This window comes from Calidris pugnax, unplaced genomic scaffold (genome assembly GCF_001431845.1).
Source record: "Calidris pugnax isolate Ruff unplaced genomic scaffold, ASM143184v1 scaffold177, whole genome shotgun sequence".
NCBI classification, from domain to species: Eukaryota; Metazoa; Chordata; class Aves; order Charadriiformes; family Scolopacidae; genus Calidris; species Calidris pugnax.
The window spans coordinates 20,111-39,705 of NW_015090909.1; the positions used below are offsets into that span (position 1 = coordinate 20,111).

The window sequence follows — 19,595 nt, forward strand, 5'->3', positions numbered from 1 at the left end:
CTTTGACCTGTGCTATAAAAACTACGATAGTGTCATTTTGTAAATTGATACACAATACATCAACATTCCTTTTAGATACGTTCTTACAAAGCAGATGGTGCTGATTAGTACCTGTAGTCCCATGTCCTGTATATTTTTGTATCAGTCAAATGGAACAAGTCCAAACAAAGCAGTCAAACTCGTGGCTTTCCTCTAAATTCAGAAATGGGAAGAGTATGAAGCTGCAGTTGGTTGTACCAAATGATTGTCCTTCTGTTCTGGAAGGATTGGCAGGGGAAGGTCACAGCCCCTAAAAAGATTACTCTGACGTGATTGTAATTCCGCACAAAATATGAAAACAATTCCAAAAAAGGCATTGTGATTATACTGAATGGTATGTTTTCCTCCAGTATGTAAGAGAGAAAAAGAAGATTCCAATCAACAATTGGTTTATCACTTTTGGATTTTAAGGTAATGGTGTTGTCTTTCTTACTCTACAGCGTTTCCTTGATATGACGTTTGGAGCCGGAGGTCATACCAGAGCTCTCCTAGAGAAAGCCAGCGACATTACGATATATGCACTAGACAGAGACCCCACGGCCTATAAAATAGCTCAGCAGCTTTCAGAATCATACCCGTAAGTTGTCTTCTCCTGTCTTAAATGTGGTCAAGATGAACTTAATTCTGTGGTACTAGATGCACAATTTAATATATTTTTATAGTTTTAATACATAGTTTTTAATGGCTAATTGTAAAATAGCATTATATGTTGTATATACCCTGTTATGTAGGACATCCAATTCGATTTACTTATGACTTTGCATGGAAATTCTTCTGAGGTTTTTGGAGTTGAATGCATTTTCTGTGCTCTGTTAATTTTGAGTATGCATCAGGTATCAAATTTTATATTTAAAAGTTTATTTGAAAAAGATTCATGTGCTCTACTTGCTTTGAGATAATTCTGACAGCAGAGTTGTATAAGAGCATACACTCTGTGGTAAATAGTTCCCAAAAAAGGATGGAATAATAGACTTTTAAATCAAATAATGAGGTAATTTAAATATGGCTTATGAATATTTTAATTTTTAAAGAACAAAACCTAATTAATTCAGTATAAGGCTTGCTAAATATTTTGCCACTGGCTTCATAAACTACTAAACAATTTAATAAGCTATTTCTGTGTAAAGCTCATACTTCAATTTTCTTTTTAAATACAGTGCTGAATTTACTAAGGAACAATTGGTAAATGCAAATTTTTAGATTCATTTTTTTTTTAGTTAACAAAGTTCTTGTTCCTTTATTTTATTCAAGACACAGCACGGTTGGAGCATGAGTAAATGCCTGCAAAAGTGTACATAGAGTGGAATATGAGCATTTCAAAAAGTGCTGTTTAAATTTGACAAAGACGTAAAAGTATGTAGATACAAAATAAATAATATTAAATAATTAAATTTTAGGAAATTTAGGGCAAGTAGGAAGGAGATGACAATTACTGTCAGGTTGAAAAAATTGCAGTAATTATTTCAAAAGAGCTTTTACATGAGGAAAAGCAAATATTTCCAATAAGGAGAAAACTGGAAGAGGCAGATTAAGAAACACCTGGTTGTTCAGTCATGTTTCCCCATATAAAAAGGAGTTCTAAGGCAGCAGTACTATTCAAGCAATGCAGAAGGTATCCCTCACCTTTTCCAAAAGAAAAGGTTAAACTGTGCATTCCTTTCTTCAAGTGCCATTGTCAGATGTTCAGTAGGAAAAATGCAATCGTGTGACAATAAAGCATAACTCAGTTTCTAGTCATCCTTCTCTGTAAGACCACTTAAAGATATTTCTCTAAATTTTCAGTTCATTATGGACTGAAGTGACATGCAGTGTATGCTTATAAATTTATGGAATTTGTCTCTCAACTGTTATTTCTCCAGAGAATGCTCTTTTTGACAGAATAGTGTGGAGAATGTTGGCAAGGAAAGTCCGTTTTCTTTTAATATAAGTCTGCAAACACGTTCCACCAGACGTCATGGGAGTTGTAAAGTCTTCTGTTCCTTGTGTCATAGAAAAAAAATACATATAGTCCCAATTGAAGCTAATCTTTTAGATAATAAAAATTTTCAGAAATGTTCCTACAACACAAGACAGTGATGAACAGTCCTCTGACTCAATATATGTTTATCCGTAAAGTATCCTATGCAAACCTGGCTGTGAAGGAAATTTATTTTCCAGAGAGATGAAGAGATTTTAAAACTGATAGTGTCATTCTGCCAGTGACTGACATTGTTAATTCTCTGCTTGCTTATGTTTGTGAGCGGATGAGCTTTAATCAATATAGTATTGTAGTTGATGTAGTTTAATATGGCTTTATAATCTAGTTCCTACTTTTGTTTAAAAAAATCATATAAACTTGGTTACTTGGACTGTAGACATGGTGTTGTGCACCTTTACAGACACAAGTTTTCATCAGAATTAGGTGGTTTCTTAAATAGCATCGTGTTAAGTTGTTAGTGAAAAGTCTTAATCACTGAAAGATGACTGGATGCCCCTTGAATATATATTGTAAGATACAGAGCAGTATTCTTATTTGTTTTGGTGTTTTCCCTCATCTCCTGTCTTTCCTATTAGAAAGAACAGGTGGATCCTTTTTCAGAAGGTAAATATATCTTTTTTCATAATAGCTTATGTTGAAAAGTAAGGTAAAAGAATGTTCGTATAAGTGCTCATCATTAATCTACTTTCCTTGGAAAGTTAGTTGCGTAAAGCATTGTTAAATTAAAAGTGGGAAGGAGGAGACAAGTGTATCATTTCTAAATAAGAGGTAAAGCTGGAGTTTTGTAACAAATCAGTTGTAAGTGTAAAGGATTACTTATGAGATATGCAGCTTTCACAAATGGATTTTTTTCTTTCAGTGTTCATTAAAAGATGGTTGATCTAATAGTATGGAGTGTTACTGTCTATTTTCTGCACTGTGTTAGAAATAAATCTTTTATCTTAATTTTATCAGTTTAATTAAAGTCTGTGTTGGCATCAAAAGCTCGGCAAATTCATCCAGTTGACGTCTTTTATCTGGTCAATTCTATTCTCAGGTAAAATAGTTCCCTCATGTAGTTCACCAAGCAGCCACAGAAATAGTTGTGCTAGCTTAAAAGTGGCAATGGTGGAGTTGTGGAGAGAGATGTAGGGCTGTCCCTTCTGGAAGAAGCACAACCATAGATGAAACTGGCTGAAGTGCAACACAGAAGTGTAAACTTCTCCATTGTTTTTCTGTTCTAGGGGTTTTTTGACCTCTTCTGTTTAACATTGCTCTTTTGGGAGAGGTTACTTGACTTGCTGAAGGTTGGAGGTGATGTTATGGAACCATAACCAGTAAAATCTGATTCCCTCTATGTCTGACGTTGTGAATGCAATGGGCAAATTGAAAGTCATACATCAATGGCATTTTCTGTTGCCATTTTATTTCTACTTAAAATGTTACCTGTTTAATTTGGGATGTTAATAAATTCCAACATATCAAGTACATGAGGGATCTTCAGTCTTGCAGTAGTATTTACAGTAGTCCATTCTACCATAAAAAGAACTTAAATTTGAAATATTCAGTGTTAATTGCTATTGCTTATCCTGGTTAGATGCCATTAATAATCTTATTAAAATCATGTAGTTCCGACTATTGCTTCATTTTTTTAAAGCATACTATATCTGTCTGTATCACTGAATTACAAGATTATTAAAGCTCAAGTTGCAGAAATATGCCCAAAGATATGGTTGAAAGAGGAGATAAGTATGGCTAAATTTCAGGATTTTTCTATATTCAGCACTAATAAATGAAGTCCTCCTTGTACTTAGCCAAAAGACAGTTGGAGTAATAAGTCACTGAATGAGAACACTAAGGAAAAATACATCTCATGTTTGTATTTTAAATTTGTCTCTTTGCCTTATGATAGTGATTTTGTCAGAACTAAAATTTGAAGAGGGTAGAGTTCCAACTGCAATCTTTGCATTCATTTAGCCTCTCTGTTTATTATTTTTATTTTTTAAAATATGTAGTGCTGCTTTAATAAGGAGAAAATGGGTCAGGGCCCGTTAGATATTCAGTGTGTGGGTGGGAATCCTTTGACGTGCTTTCTGGGGAAGCCTCTAACTTGGGAATTGCTGCTGAGAATCCAGGAGAACAAGATAAAATTTAGTCAGTAGCAATATATATTGAAAGTAAACCCTTTCACACCCACTGAAAGGGAGAGGTTAGAGAGGTGGCTGAAATCTGGCAGTTAACCAATATCATTGCAAGCTTTTAAGTATGAGAAACCTACGCAAAGCCTATGCAGAGGAGACAGTATGTTCTTTGTAATTCTCTGAGCAGAATAAGAAATTGTGCCCCAAAAGTAGGGATAAATAGTATAAAATTCCTTATACAATTGAACTACCATTTTATTGTAGTTCTAAAGTAATATTGATGTCATGATGCTTCTGGGTTTTGCTTTCAGGGTTACACTGTTTACAGAACAAGTGGGATAGAACCATCACCTGTGCCTTGTATGTTCTGGGGAAAATAGAAAATATTTTGCTCAGTTCCAGGGAAGACAGAACTACTGATTTCAGTTGCAATAAGCTTATTTTAAGTGCTTGTGAATTGTAGCTGAGTCTGTAATATATATTGATGCTTTTGTTACTATATGTTATTTATATAGGTTACTACTTAATTCTTGACTGTAGTACACAAGGGATATAATTAACAGTGTGTAAATCAGGCATATTCATTATAATCATGCCTTGACTATATATTAGTTAGCTAATTAGTTACCTATAGTTTTATTTCTTCCTAAAGAATTCTCTGTGTATGTCAACATCTGGCTGCCTCTCCAATGCAGGCACTGTAGGTAAATGAGTTGCCTTAAAGATGAGATGGAAAAATGCAATTGAGAGCACTAAAAAGAACTTTAAATGGCATTATATTAAAATAGTGCTCTTCTGTCATTTATTTTGTTCCCCCAGAGTTTTACTTGGATAATAATAGTCATAAAAATTCTTTTTTTTTGTTGCTGAAGTTCTAGCTGTGCAGGCTTCAGAATGACAGGAAACCTTTACTTGCTTTCATGCATATGATCTGATCCTTCAATACATTTAGTTTCTGGTTCAAATTTGAGCCCAATTCAAAGCTACCCTGACTTACAAAATATGTGCAACAGCCTGCTTCTAGCAGTTGTTTTTCTCCCCTTTTTACTCTTTACATTCTTTAGTAACTTGGCCTTTAGTTCTTCCTTAAAACCTTGTCAGTTTTCTTTTATGTAGCTTAGTTATAGATGTTTCACTACCAACATCACATCACTGGAAACTGCAATTAAATCTTTTATGTGCATATTTTTTAATTTTCCTTTTCTTTATGGACGTAATGATTGTGTTTTAATCCATTGTAAGGGCTCAAAAATCTTTACTGTATACAGACTGCGGTCTCATAATTTCAAGTTCAGAAAGTGTTTCTATTATAAAAGTATTGCTGGGACTGATAAACTCCTTCTCAGTGGTTCTCCAAGAACTCAATCTTAAGTGAATGGGCGCAGGCACAAGCTGGAACATAGGAAATTCCATTCAAATATGAGAAAAAGCTTCTTTATGGTGAGGGTCCAAGAGCGCTGCAAGAGGCTACCCAGGGAGAGCGTGGAGCCTCCTTCTCTGGAGATTTTTGAGACCCCCCCCTGGATGCCATCCTGAGTGATGTGCTCTGAGCAACCCTGCTTTGGCAGGGGAGTTGGACTAGATGATCTCTAGAGGTCCCTTCCAACTCCAACAATTCCCTGATTCTGTGAAGTATCACAAACCCTGTATCCAAAACTGGCCAGTGACACTGGAATGTACCATGGCAGAAATGAAACTAAACTGGCAGAAGCAGCCAGAATTGTGTAATCCCACTTTTAAGAAGAAAAGTGCTTGTTTTCCCTCTTCCTGTAAATATTCCCTAAATTCAAGTAAAAGAGGAAAACAGCTTGCCCGATTGAAAGGAAAATATCTTGGCAGAGAAAACAAGTCTGTCTTTTTCAGTGATTGAAGCAACTAGTTAGTTAATGTGTCCTCAGTCCTGTACCTTGTAAGCTATACAAGACAGTATCTCTTCAATTTGACGTACACAATACCCAATAGTAAAGTCAAAAAGAAAAGTGGGGAACCCTTTTCTCTTCCTGGCAGTTTTGGTATAAAAGAAAAAAAAAAAAATCAACTCATGAAAAAAATCTTCACAACCATTTCCATAAAAAGCACATAGAACAGTGTTTAGTCTCTTTTTTTTAAATGTTCTTCACAATGTACATGTCTGTTTCTGTATTTTATGCTCAGCATCACGTTCTTATATATAACTGAGGATGTTAACTAGCCGAACAAGGCATTACTGGTTTGTTTTCTTAATCTACTTAACATTCCTGTGGTAACACTCTAAATTGTTATTGCAGTCATTAACTCACAGTTACCAATAATACATGTCTGGCAAGGAATTTGAAAGACAAGTTTATTGTTTTCTTTAGGGATTTTAGATCAGGGATCTGAAATGGGGTGACCAACATGCAGTGCTATGCTAAGACCAGTTTATTAATATTTTGTTGGGTATTTCCTGGCTAATTCAATAGATAATGGGAACAAATGCTGATGCCTCTTCATCAAGACCATATTCTTTATTAGTCTTTTAGCAGAATAATTTATTTGCCTTGAATATAAATACTTTTTAAAACTTCTAACAATTTATATCTGTATTTGTATACTAAAAACAACTTCTGTGCATGTACACATACCCTGAGCAACTGCGGGTGTCTGGGTACCTGCACCACTGTCCCCAGAGTTACCATCCACTCTAATTGGGAGACAACAGAAAAAAGATGGGAAAACCAAATTACGGTGTAAAAGTGCATAGTGGAAACCAAGTACTTTACAATATAAAAAGATGGTTTATTATATTTATTTTTGAAAAAAATCCGTTAAATGTGATTTTGTAGTGAGCAAGTGCAAAGTGGAGTATATATATGGGCTTTTTACCACACTCTGCAGCACAGACAGTTCAGCAACGAAACAGAGGTTGGTTAATCCTCAGTAGCCCATTTACACGTTGTTTACTGGCTCTGAAAAAAAGGTCATTTGAGAAACTCCTATAACTAAGATAAAAACAAAAATTATTTTTATAATGAATAAGCTGTTTTTATAATTAATCATAGACACCAGTAATACTAATGGCTTGAAACAGGAAGGTGCTATGTAATTCCTAGTATCTTGTGATGCTTTCTATGCACAGGGAAAAATTACTGTCCTTAAGAGTGTGCACTGTATGTTTTTGCTAAAGGTGCAGATTGAAGTTGAGCTGAGCAGTGCAATATTTTCTGTGTAGTATAGTCAGTCTTTTTGTCTTTCTCTTTTGTGTTTTATTGATATTTTTCTATACAGGATATTTGAAAAACAGAAGTATTAACAAGATTGTGCCCTGTGTTATTTTCCATGGGTGACAATCTAGAGAATACCTTACATCTATTCAATCTGTATGTCTCTTCACATAGGCAGAATGCATTTGTTTGGCTCAAACAGAGCACATTTCATGACGAAATAGTCATAGATATATGAAGACCTCCTGAGCATCCTCAAAATGTAGCATAATTTAAGACAAGGTAGGCAAACAGAACCTCCTTAGAAAAGGGGATGGAAGAGAAATGATGCACAAATTCAAGTGTTTCTTTAAAACAATATGCAGCTGAGTATTAGAATTCAATTTAGGAAGATGTATCTAGGAGAAAGCCAAGAAGATAACATAAAAAGATGACAAATCTGAGTATACTGGTTGAGCAGACAAGCAGTCTTCAGGTGTCAACCTGAATGGTTTGTCAAAATATCTTAAGATCTACCCCCTGCAATTTCAGTAGTATCTCTGTGTTACTGACTTGAAAGTGTATTTATCCAGTTATTATCTTTTTTTTTAAGATATAAAAGTCCTATTTTACTTTTCTGGGGGGGTGTGAGGGGTAGCCTAGGGCAAAGCAAGTTTATGAGTTACCTGAAGTAAGAGAAAATTTTTTCAAGAATAACCAAGTTGTCCAGCAGGCTGTACCAAGCATAGCTTTGATGCAGGGCTGTTTTACTGTGGCTGTTTGGTCAGATTCGGCTTCCAGCATGTTTATTTTTTTCCTTAGAGAAAAGCTCATACTCTGCACCTTACAGAGTGGGCACGTGTGTGTAAGTTGCCACCGCATCCATATATATGGGAAAAGCTGCCTGGGGTCCTAGACCTGAGAACTTTTCTCAGTGCCAATATTGCCCATGCAGTGGGTCTTAAAACTGGTATTTAGTTCCAGTGGTGGGATTTAACTCTTGTGCATGTGGGAAGACAGAAAACAGCTCTTTACTTATCTTACAGTCAGTAAGGGCAGGAAAGATTGCACTTTGTATTGACTGAAGGAAGTTAATATGTATGTTTGGAAGGCTGGAGCAGAGCTTTTTATGCTCCAGGTATAGGCTGTTAAGTGTTGATGAATTGATGAATGTAGTATCAACATCTCACGTCTCTCCAACACAGACTTCTTTTTGCACTGTATCATATCAGAATTTTAATACTGAATGACAAGAAAAAAAAAACTCTCTGCTGAATTTAAACAGTATAAATTTATCAAAATCCCTTCAGAGCTCTAATTTTTTGTGCCTCAGTTGCGACCAAATACTGTCCTGACCTGACTGTTTCTTAAATGGCAAGATCTGTCTTGCTTATGCATTGAGGTGGGATGGCTACAGGCCATTTCCAACATTAGTAGCTGAGTTTAAATTTCATACACTGGTTACATAAAAGACAAGTCCTTATTTGCACTGTTTACATCTTAAAGGAGTAAGGTGTCTTTTAAGAACAGAGCTATGCCCAAATACTGCCTCTGTGTGTACTATGGCACTAGTTTCAAGATGTGGTTATGTTGACATTCCCACTAAGGCTTTTATTTCGCAATAGAAACATTTGGAGAAAAGATTAAATACTAATCAGTCTATCAAGACTACTTCTATTTACAAGATTCTATTAATCTTTTTAATGCTATACATATTTATTTCTTTTATTTTGGCAAAATTATACGATATTTATATTAATGATTACAGTTATTTTCAATGTCATAAGTTTGGGGGTTGTCTTTTTTATAGTACATAACATCTCATGTGCGAGTGCTAGATTTAATGTCATTTCCAGTCAAATGAGTCAGGACAGCCCTTTTATATGTTACTGGTTTAGGAAAAGAAATTGCTGGCATTTTGATCTGAGGAGTTTTGAGAAAAGCTGCATTGTCATATTATTTTAGTAGGAAAATCTTGGAAGAGATGTTGGCCAGTTTGAAGCTCTGAAGGAAGGTTTGCAAGCATTAGGTTTAAAACAATGAACTGGTTTGTTTTTTTTTTTCCGTTACTATTATTGAGTCACTTTACATTTCATTATTAAGTGAAAATTAGAGTTTTGTGAATAATTTGGTGGCGTATCAATATGGATGGTAGTCTTGGTTTAGGCAATTTCTCCCACAATATCAAAATCATTCCCATTGGAATGGATGTTAGGATGTCATCTAGTCCAGCCTCATGCTTCAGGAGGATTAAGTAGGAACAGTTTTAGTCTGTAGATTGTAACCTGATGTGAGTGGATGGTCGTGAAATTTTTGAAGGTACAGTTGGATTCTAAAATATATTCCCTTTCTGATCTTATTGTGTTACAGTGCTGTAGCATTAAACGGTAAATTTGTGCAGCACCATTTCCAGGCAGGCAGTAGTGAGTATCCTAAGGTGGTCCTTGGTGTCACATCCCATGTGATAGTGTTTTATATTGGTTTATATTATTTATAGAATTTAAATTAAAATTGAGAGAGATTGTCATATTGTCATCTCCTTCAGTGTTCCTAGTGAGTGGATCCTCATCTAAAGCACACAGAAAGTGATTCTGCTTCTGTGAGTTATTTCTGCTTCCTTCTATTCCTTTTCATGTTCTCTGTTCTAGATATGGCTAGGTCAGGGCAGTCAATATCATCATCTACACATGTATCTGAATCTTCTTAGACATTTTTAGACAGCAGTATAGGCCAAAGCTTAATTACTTTCCAGCCTGAGAAGCTACAGCTTTTAGACCACAGAGAGTGATCAAGAAACATTCTGTTGAATGTTGGTTTTCTTCTGTTACAGTTTTTCCTTATTGTTTCCAGGAATACTATAAAATGCTAACTATTCTTACAGAATGAGAGACTTCTTGACTTTCTTTACTACTTAATAGAGGAAGGAGGATAAGAAGCTTTTGCAATAACTTGAAAAAACCAAACAAAAACCCCTTCTAGATATTGGTTAAGAATGTGGATCTGAATATGGATGCCTTGAATTTCTTTTCAGTACAAATGTCTAGATCCTTTATTTTTAAGGGCATTTTATATACTTGCTAGCTCAACTTCATATGGAATGCAGTGCCAAGTGTTACTTTAACTGGCAGTAGTTTCAGACATGTCCATTACAGTGTGGGTTTTTTAATTCATCTGTATCACTGTGCTATAAAAGTGCTCAGAACATCTTTAAACTTTAATGTTATGGCTCTTACACGCAGAGTGTTTCTGAGGATAGTTCTGTGAAGCTTAATTTGGGCTGTAGGTTTTTTTTTTTCTAAAAGGAACAGATGTCTTTATTTTTTAAAGTAAATAATTATGATGCTGAAATAGTCTTGGAACTTACATGATCCATAAAGGAGACATCAAATTCTTCAGCCAGTTTTCCATCTTCTTGATTTTGATGAGAAAGTTTCTTATAGGTGTTTAGCTAACTTAGGTACTATTATATTACTTTTGTAACCATTTCATTACACAAATATAAATGTAAATAATTTTCAGACTGTTGAACTTAAATTCTAATTACAAACATTTTAAAATGTATTTGACAAATGTATTTAGAAATATTTTGTGTAAACACTTAAAGCTTTTTTTTTGTAGCTGAACACTTGAGTTCCAGGTATATTTTCATTAGAGTAACAAGCCAGTTTGGCTTTGTTTATAAAAATAATAAGCATTTAGTAAAGGAAACTGATAAAGTACTCCCTTCTATATTTTTTAATATTTTTTTTTTCAGCAAAACTCAAAATTCTGCTTTTTTCACTGGCAGGGCAGAAGAAAAGAGAATATAGGTTCTAATGTGGAATTTTTTGCACCTGGTAGCTAGTTGTCTGCAGATCTTTTTGTCCTATTGAGAAGATGGTATCTTCATATTTCTCAGCAACAGTTGGTATTTTAGCTTGCTATTTGTCAAGAGCTGCATGTGTATCTCATTTTTGTTCACATTTACAATAGGAAGCATTGAGGCACTCTGCACAAAACAAGAGGATATAGTTTTGAGTTGAAATACCTTTATTGTCTGATACAAGAAGTAAAAGCATATTTCATGAGTACATAGGTTATAATTTCTTATAGTAGAAGATTCCAGCATTTTCATATGAAGGTGGAGATGATAGAAACGTATGGACAAATAAGTGTTTGTCACTTACTAAGAGAAGGTCAAGACTAATCAGTATTTAAGCTAAATCTGTTTACCAATTAACTAAAACAACAAAAAAGCTGTTAGTCTCTGATTCATAATTTCATTTCTTCAAATTTGATAAAAAGGAAAATAGGTAATGAAAATATTTGTGAATTTTGTTTACAAATTGCGAATTTTTAGTATTCATACTAGTTCATACTAGCTTCACACTTAGTTAAGTATGAAATACAGATACATAGAGAAGTTATTTGGAGTTCAGATTATTTTTCTGATTGAGTCATTGTACTTCAAATACTATTATTCTTATCTTAGATACATTAGGATTATACATATAAGTGACAGACCATAAAAATGAATTACTTTGAGTTTGACTACGTAATTCTATTTTTTTCCTGTCATAATAATAAACATCATTTGCATTTTAATTTGATTTTTGCCTTTGTGACTCAGCTGTGCCAAGTGTTGTGCAGAATTTTCAAAAGACTGAAAGTAAAATCAGACAGTTAATTGCTGGCTTTGGATGCCTGAAAAATACAGCAACTTAGCTTGATTGAGCAGCAAAGATTTAAATAGAGAGATTTCAGAGAATTTCTGGGTAAAACATGTAACTTGGAATGGAAGTTACCTGTGGCCTTGTCACTTGAATGGTGCAAATGTTTGAGAGCAATATTGAGTAGTAAGTGGCATTAACTCTTGAAGGACACAGTTTTATAAGAAATTATACAAATACCGTGTCTTGATAGCAGAAACAATCTGTAATATTGGTATCATTTACTATTCAGTTTTACATTAATCAAGAGAAGTTAGAAGCTTCTGAAACTTAAGTTTTTAGTTCTGAATTGAGAAAACATAACAAATTCTTTCTGATAACGATACCCAGACTGGCTGTTCATCTTCAAGGTGATCTGTGCCACCTGCTATGCTGGGAAGGGAAAGAGGAGGGTAAGAAGCACTCTCTTCCCCTAAAACATCGCATCTTTATCTCTGAGAAAGCTTTATTATTTTATTATTCCAGTGGTTACATGAGGACCTGAAAACCTGCACTTTTGCCCCTCAAAAGAAATTAGGAACTGATTCATGTGAAACTGGGAGAGCAGCTGTGTTAAAAAGCCAACTTTTCTGTTACCAGGGAAGGCTTAATCCATTTCTAGATTGTCTCTTCCCACCCTTTCTGGAGACATGTGCTGAATGTTATCATACTTCCCATCAGTTTAAGGTAGTAGTTCATCCTCCTTCCTCTCATGCACGAGTGCTAGCTGTTCCTAATGAACAGAGGGATTTGGTACAAAAGACAAGGCAAAAATATCATTCAGTTGACTGAGCATCAGAACGGGTTTTGATTCCTTGCAGTACAGTCTAGGTTAAGGTGGAGTGACATGTGACCATCCAAGTAGGAAGCAGAAGAGCATGCTTACCCAAATTAACCCTTCCCACAGTCTGTGTTTGTCCAAAGAAGTAGATGTTAGCCCTTGGTGAGGCCAATATTAAGATATGGTCTTCTTGCACTTATGTGACCAACCATGAAACTCTCGACCAGTCTGTTACTGTTTTTAATATTTCTTTACAGTGCAAAGTAGATGAGACCTCTGATATCATTCTTGTGGCAGTTTCCATGTTGCTATTCCTAGGTACTTGAAATACTACAGATTTGTGAGCAATTTAGCAGAATACACAGCAGTTATGGAAAGTGCTGGTATTGGTCTCGTTTGTTCCTTTATTTTGCATGGTTTCATACCTGATGGACAGGGCATCAAAGCTTTGTCTGAAGGAAATTTAGAATTCTGTTTCTTTGGATATTTTGCCAATAACAAATGGACTGAAAGAAAAGCTGCTGTAGGCTTTTGATGTTAATTTTATGTCCTTTTTTTCATAGCTGTTTCCTTGAGACACTAGTTTATTATAAATGCAGATATATTACGGCAAGAAATATGAGCAAAAAAAATTTCCACTGAATTTTAAAAACCTTAAAATTCCATATTTCTTTTATTGTGCAATGATTTCATGGCTTGAAGACCTTTATCTTGCTAAGGCTAGAAACAAGAATGGAATCTCACTGTATAATCAGGGGAATTTCTTGTTTTCAAAGGGATGTGTTTCCATTTTTAATTCTCATAATTAATAAGATTAATATTGAACAATGATAAACAGAAGTGTGCAGAACTAAAAATGTCTTGTTCTCTCTCCAGCATTAACTTCAGAAAGAAAAGTCAATATTTGTGTGCCAATCTGGAAGCTTCTCAATGAGTCAGTGTTGCAAGTTTATTAGAAATAGACAATTATAAAATAAAATTATGATTCTGCAGATATGTATGCAGCATACACTGCATTTTACTTAATTTTTTAACTGAAAATTACATTCCCCTGGCAGTTCTGATAGGGCTTTCCCTCTGGGATCATAAAATGGCTTACGTTGGAAGAGACCTTAAAGATCATGAAGTTCCAACCCCCCCGCCATAGGCAGGGACACCTCCCACTAGAGCAGGGTGCCCAAAGCCCCATCCAGCCTGGCCTTGAACACCTCCAGGGATGGGGCAGCCACAGCTTCTCTGGGCAACCTGTTCCAGTGCCTCACCACTGTCACAGTAAAGAATTCCTTCCTAAAATCTAATCTAAATCTCCCCTCTTTCAGTTTAAAGCTGTTACCCCTTGTCCTGTCACTGCACTCCCTGCTAAAGAGTCCCTCCCCAGCTCTCCTGTAGGCCCCCTTCAGGTAATTTGTGCTTGGGATTGCTGTGACCCAGGTGTGGGATCTTGCATTTGGCCTTGTTAAGCTTCATGAGGCTTGCGCAGGCCTACTTCTCAAGCCTGTCAAGGTCCTCCTGGATGGCATCCCTTCCCTCCAGCACGCTGACCACTCCACACAGCCAGGTGTCATTGGCAAACTTGCTGAAGGTGTGCTCAATCCCAGTTGTCACTTGGACATCAAGCCGTTGACCACAACTCTTTGAGTGTGACCACCCAGCCAGTTCCTTACCCACCGAGTAGTCCATCGGTCAAATCCATATCTTTCCAATTTAGAGACAAGGGTGCCACAGAGGACAGTGTCAAATGCTTTGCACAAGTCCAGGTAAATTATGTCAGTTGCTTTTGCACTGTTGCAGCTGCGTTACAGTTGCAGATGTATGGCTGTCATAGAAGGCAACCAAATTTGTCGGCTGCGATTTGCCCTCAGTGAAGCCACATTTCCTTAATTTCCATGGGCCTTAGGGGAGTTTCCGGGAGTTTCCAGGAGTTTCCATGGTCTTTCTGGGCACAAAGGTGAGACTAACTGGCCTGTAGTTCCCTCGATATGTCTTTTTTGCCTTTTTGAAAATGGGGGTTATGTAATTTCCACAGTGGTGAAGGTGAGGCCTGCCAGCCTGTGGTTCCCTGGGCAATCCTTCCTGGCAGTTTGTTGAAGCTGTCACGGCACTGACCTTTTCCCAGTCATCAGTGATTACCACAATTTCTTAAAGCTGGCAGAGTGGCTTCATGATAGCATCAGCCAGCTCTCTCGACACTTTTAGATATGTGGCATCTGATCCCTTAGACTCATACATGTCCAACTGCTGTATCTGACCATCTTCTTTGGTCTTCCTGTACTGTGGTGTTAGCATGTTTCCCTCCTAGTCTTTGGTAGTGGGCACTTGTAGCAGATTTTTTCCAGTAAATGCTGAGGCAAAGGCTTATATTACCTCAGCCTCTTCAGTGAAATTTATCACTAGATCCCCTGTGCCATTCTGCAGTCTTCCATGTCTTCATGACATATCCCTTCCCAGATGTAGCTTCAGACAGATTTAGATGTTCCTAATTCCAGCCCAAAGCAATCCAGTTGAGGATTTCTGCTGTTATACTCTTGGGTAGCTCTCTTGGCCCTTCTTATTTTTTGGCAGTGTCAGGATTTCCCTGTTTAGCCAAACTGGTGTCTTGCTGTCACGGCCTCTTTTTTAAAATTTTTTCTTTATTTTTTTCCAGAGGGTGTGGATTCCCTTGTGCTTTACAGAGATTATTCATGGGAATTGACCCATTGTCCTGAGTTTCTTCACGTCAGGAGAAGCCTCCTAAGGCCTCCTGCTTTACCCGTTCCCTAAATAGGCTGAGGTCTTCCTGAATCCTGGGATTTCTAGTCTGCTACTTGTCTTCCTCACTACCATCAGGACCTTCAGCAGTTTTGCCTAACCTGCACAATGGCAGCCATTGATCTAGGATGTCAATATTAAAAAGTATTTTAGAGAGTTTTATTCCTTCCATGAATAATTTTTGGATTTAAAAAAAAAACATAGCTAAGATATTTTGTTTTTTCTTCCTTGCTGCAATGCTCAATCCAGTCACAACCTGTTATAGGTTTAACACATCTCTAAAGTGCTTTAGTTAAACTCTTTGAATATTTTAAGCTTGAATGACAATTTCAGTAGAGCTTTATATGAAAAAATGTGCACCCTTTAAGTGGAAGCAGAATGTTCTCAGTGTTTCGGCTTTCTGACGTCTTTCTGTCCCATAATCAACTTTAAGAGGTACTGCAGGTGGCTTGGAGGTAGAGTGAGTTAACGATTAATAAGGATTTACGCAGCTCTTTGCGTCACTTTTTATTTCCAAGTGATTTGCTAACAAGTCACCTAAGGGCTTAAAATCGACCAGGACAATAAACAGCAGGAGCCTGTGGTGCAATTGATGCTGATGAACAAAGAAAATAAATTATTGAAGTCAAAATAAGTATTATTTTATTGGTTGCACTTGATTACTATAAAAATTTGTTTTATTGTAAGGACTACAAAGAACCAATTCAAATAGTGATTTTTCTGTTGTAATTTTATGTAGAGCCTAAACTTTCCTCTTGATGTTTAATGCAGTGATTATTCAATTTACCAAATATTGCTGTATGGCTTTTTCTCAAGAACATTCACTTAGGTGGATATCAGTCTTAATATATAATTTTCAGGTTTTTTTTTTTCTTTTTTTCTGTTGTTCAGAAGCCTCTTTGGAGGTCGTCATTACAGCAGGAAGGTATTATATCTTCATACATTACAAAGCTAGAAGAGCAACAAAATTAGTCAATTTCCATGAACAGAACTTTGACAAACTTCCCTTTCTCACTGCAGAATTTTCCTCACAGATTTCAAACAGTAGTACTTACATAATTTGATGACAAATACTGATTATTTTTTTTTTTGCAATAGGTGCCGATTTTACTCCCCTGCTTCTACGGGCTCTTAAAATGCTTAAGTCGTTTCTGCTGAAAGTTTAAACTTAGTGTAGGTAACTTGTAAGTCTATCACCAGCCTTTTATAAGGATGGGATTTCATGTTATGTGAGCTTTGATCCACTGCGCTGCAAGCTATTTGAATTTCCTTTGCTTTGGGAGATACATGTAATGGTATGGATGTCTTAATATTCTTGACTAAACATTGGTGAGCCTACAGGTCAAAATGACAACTACAGTTATTCCTAAACTAGACTGAAGTTAATGTGATTTCTTCATACTTTTATCTGGAAATACATATTCTAGTTCTGATTAATTTTAAAGGTCTTTGAAGGCTATATAGTTATTAAAAGATTGGATACTTTAAATGCTAAAACAGTAGGTATTTCAGTTTTAGTTAAGGAAAGAAACTGAAACTATAGCTGTTAAGTGTCCTTTGATTACAATCATTATTTTTCTAAAATTGCTCTTGTGGCTCAAGCAGAAGGTCCATAAATTGTTAATGTGATGCATGTTGTGCAGTATACTAAATAAATTGAAAATGTCTATTAAAGTTTGCATGCTACAATTAGTACTTAAAAGAGTTTGGGTATGCAGTTTATACGACCGTGTCACACCATATTTTAAATGTATCGTGATGATACATGGAAATGATACATTTCTTTTTACAATGCATTTCAAATAGTATATTTTCAATATGTTGAATAATTAGTTTTTGTATGAAGGGAATGTGTAGCAAAGTAAACCTACATTGTTCCAGTGTTATGCAAAAATGCTGATTATAATTAGGACTAAAAGGGGTTTCTCTTAGCTGGATTGGCTCATCCCGTTTCTGTTTGAGAGGTCAACAGGAACTTTGGTTGCAAGGTTTGGTCTGTTCTTTGCTTGTGCTATGGCTCATAATTATAAAATGAATTCTTTCCAGCAGTTTGCTCTAGGGGCTTTCATTGTTGCATTATCTTTATCCCTCACAGATAAACTTGCATAGGAGAGTATTCTGTCACATTTTACATTTATTGGAGGTGGGGAAAGGAGCATTAAACATAGGCTTATTAATGTGTATTTATGTGCTTTCAGTGGTCCTCAATGAATTAACAACAGTCAGTCACTGGTCTTCAGCACGACCAAAATCATACCTTTATGGGGCTATTTGCAGAAGAGCAATATTGTCAGTCATGGCTTTTGTTTGAGAGTTATAGGACTCTTTCAGGTTCAACAAATCAAGAGCATCTTCCCTTATTTTCCTCTTTCTTGCTAAGAAAGCATTCTTTTCACAAATCGAGCACTTATATTAGCAGGCTCAAATCAGACTTTCAGACCTTGATGGCCTGAAGTTCTGTTGGGAGTGTGTTGCTTTGAAAATAATTGCATGACACTTAGGGTTGCCACTTAGAAATTAAACAGCTAGAGTTCACCTACTTGAGAAAATTACATCTTAGAAAATTAGGGTAAAATTAGGGTAAAATAGAGATTTCCAACAACACAAGCAATTACAGAAGAACAGCACAATGCATAAAACTGAATTTTGTGTTAAACATTAATCAAGATCTTCCTTCATTGCCTGAGTACTTAATCTGTCTTTCGATTCAGACTCGTTGCCTTCATCTGAATCTGAAGTTAACCTTTCTCAATTTTCTTTAAATTTAATCTTTCATTTTGTTCCAAGTTTTTTGTCCTTTCCGTATATGCTATGAAAACAGTGGAAGGAGAGAGGGTGCTACTAAGTCTTCATTTCTTCACCAAGTTCTGATCTCCCTTCTTGTTTGCTTTATAAGGAATTGCTCGTTATTCGTTGTGTCTGGGTACTGGCATTCAGAGTGGTAAAGCAGAAAAAAGTAACTTTCTCTGTGTTTCTTGATTTTAAAAACACTTTGCATGATGTAGATACTGTCTTTCATTTCAATTTCTTTTTTTTCTCTTTAAAGTCTTCTGATGATGCACTGCTTAAACTTTATAAATCCTATAGTGGAGAAATAATTACCTTATAATTGTTTAATTAAGATTGTAATGTTATTTTTGTTCAGAGCACCAAGTAAAGACCAACAGAAATAAAACCTGAAACATTGAAACATGGAACAGGTTACAGAGAAGGAGTTAAATTCATTGTTAATTTTAGAAGCAAACCTTTAAAACTTTTCGTATTATCTTTTTATGCCCCCTGTCTCCTTAAATCTGTTTCCTTCCCAGTGAGGAAGCAAGAGATCAGTGAATTACCCTTTATATTTGGTACTGTCTTGCCTGTCTCCTACTTATAATTCGGTCAGACATCTTTCTTCCTTTCTTTGTATAGCATTAGGAGCTGTTACATAAATGATGTAAAGAATTTTTTGTATTATGACCTTGAAAAAAACCCCAACTTATGCAAAGTGCTGGAATTGAGCATACGAACTTCTATGGGCTAATGATGGTCATCATCTATCCTATAAGGACATGGACCTGTTAGAACGGGTCCAGGGGAAGGCCATGGAGATGATCAGAGGTCTGGAGCACCTCTCCTGTGAAGACAGAGTTGGGGTTGTTCAGCCTGGAGAAGAGAAGGCTCGGGGAGATCTTAGAGCAGCCTTCTAGTACCTAAAAGAGGCCTACAAGAGAGATGGGGAGGGACTCTATCAGATAGAGTGGAGCGATAGAACATTGGGTAACAGTTTTAAACTGAGGGTAGATTTAGATTAGATCTTAGGAAGGAATTCTTTAATGTGAAGGGGGTGAGGCACTGGAACAGGTTGCCCAGAGAAGCTGTGGCTGCCCCATCCCTGGAGGTGTTCAAGGCCAGGCTGGATGGGGCCTTGAGCAACCTGCTCTAGTGGGAGGTGTCCCTGCCCATGGCAGGGTCGCTGGAACCTGATGATCTTTAAGGTCTCTTCCAACCTAGACCAATCTATGATCCTCAAGTTTTACAGAGATATGGGCTATAGTTCATAACTTTACCTATTGTCAGACCTCTGATATTTGTGAGTAT

The 19,595-nt window shown here is 36.1% G+C and overlaps 1 protein-coding gene across 1 annotated transcript in view; it reads left to right on the forward strand.

The window, feature by feature from the left end:
- Nucleotides 1–479: 479 nt before the first annotated feature.
- LOC106892225 (probable methyltransferase-like protein 15) overlaps nucleotides 480–19,595 on the forward strand; it is a gene marked incomplete at its 5' end in the record, with an annotated part of 54,812 nt that continues 35,696 nt past the window's right edge. Inside the window, one exon of the mRNA XM_014949255.1 lies at nucleotides 480–616. Within this exon, the coding sequence (XP_014804741.1) occupies nucleotides 480–616 (137 nt within the window). The remainder of the gene's footprint in view (nucleotides 617–19,595) is intronic.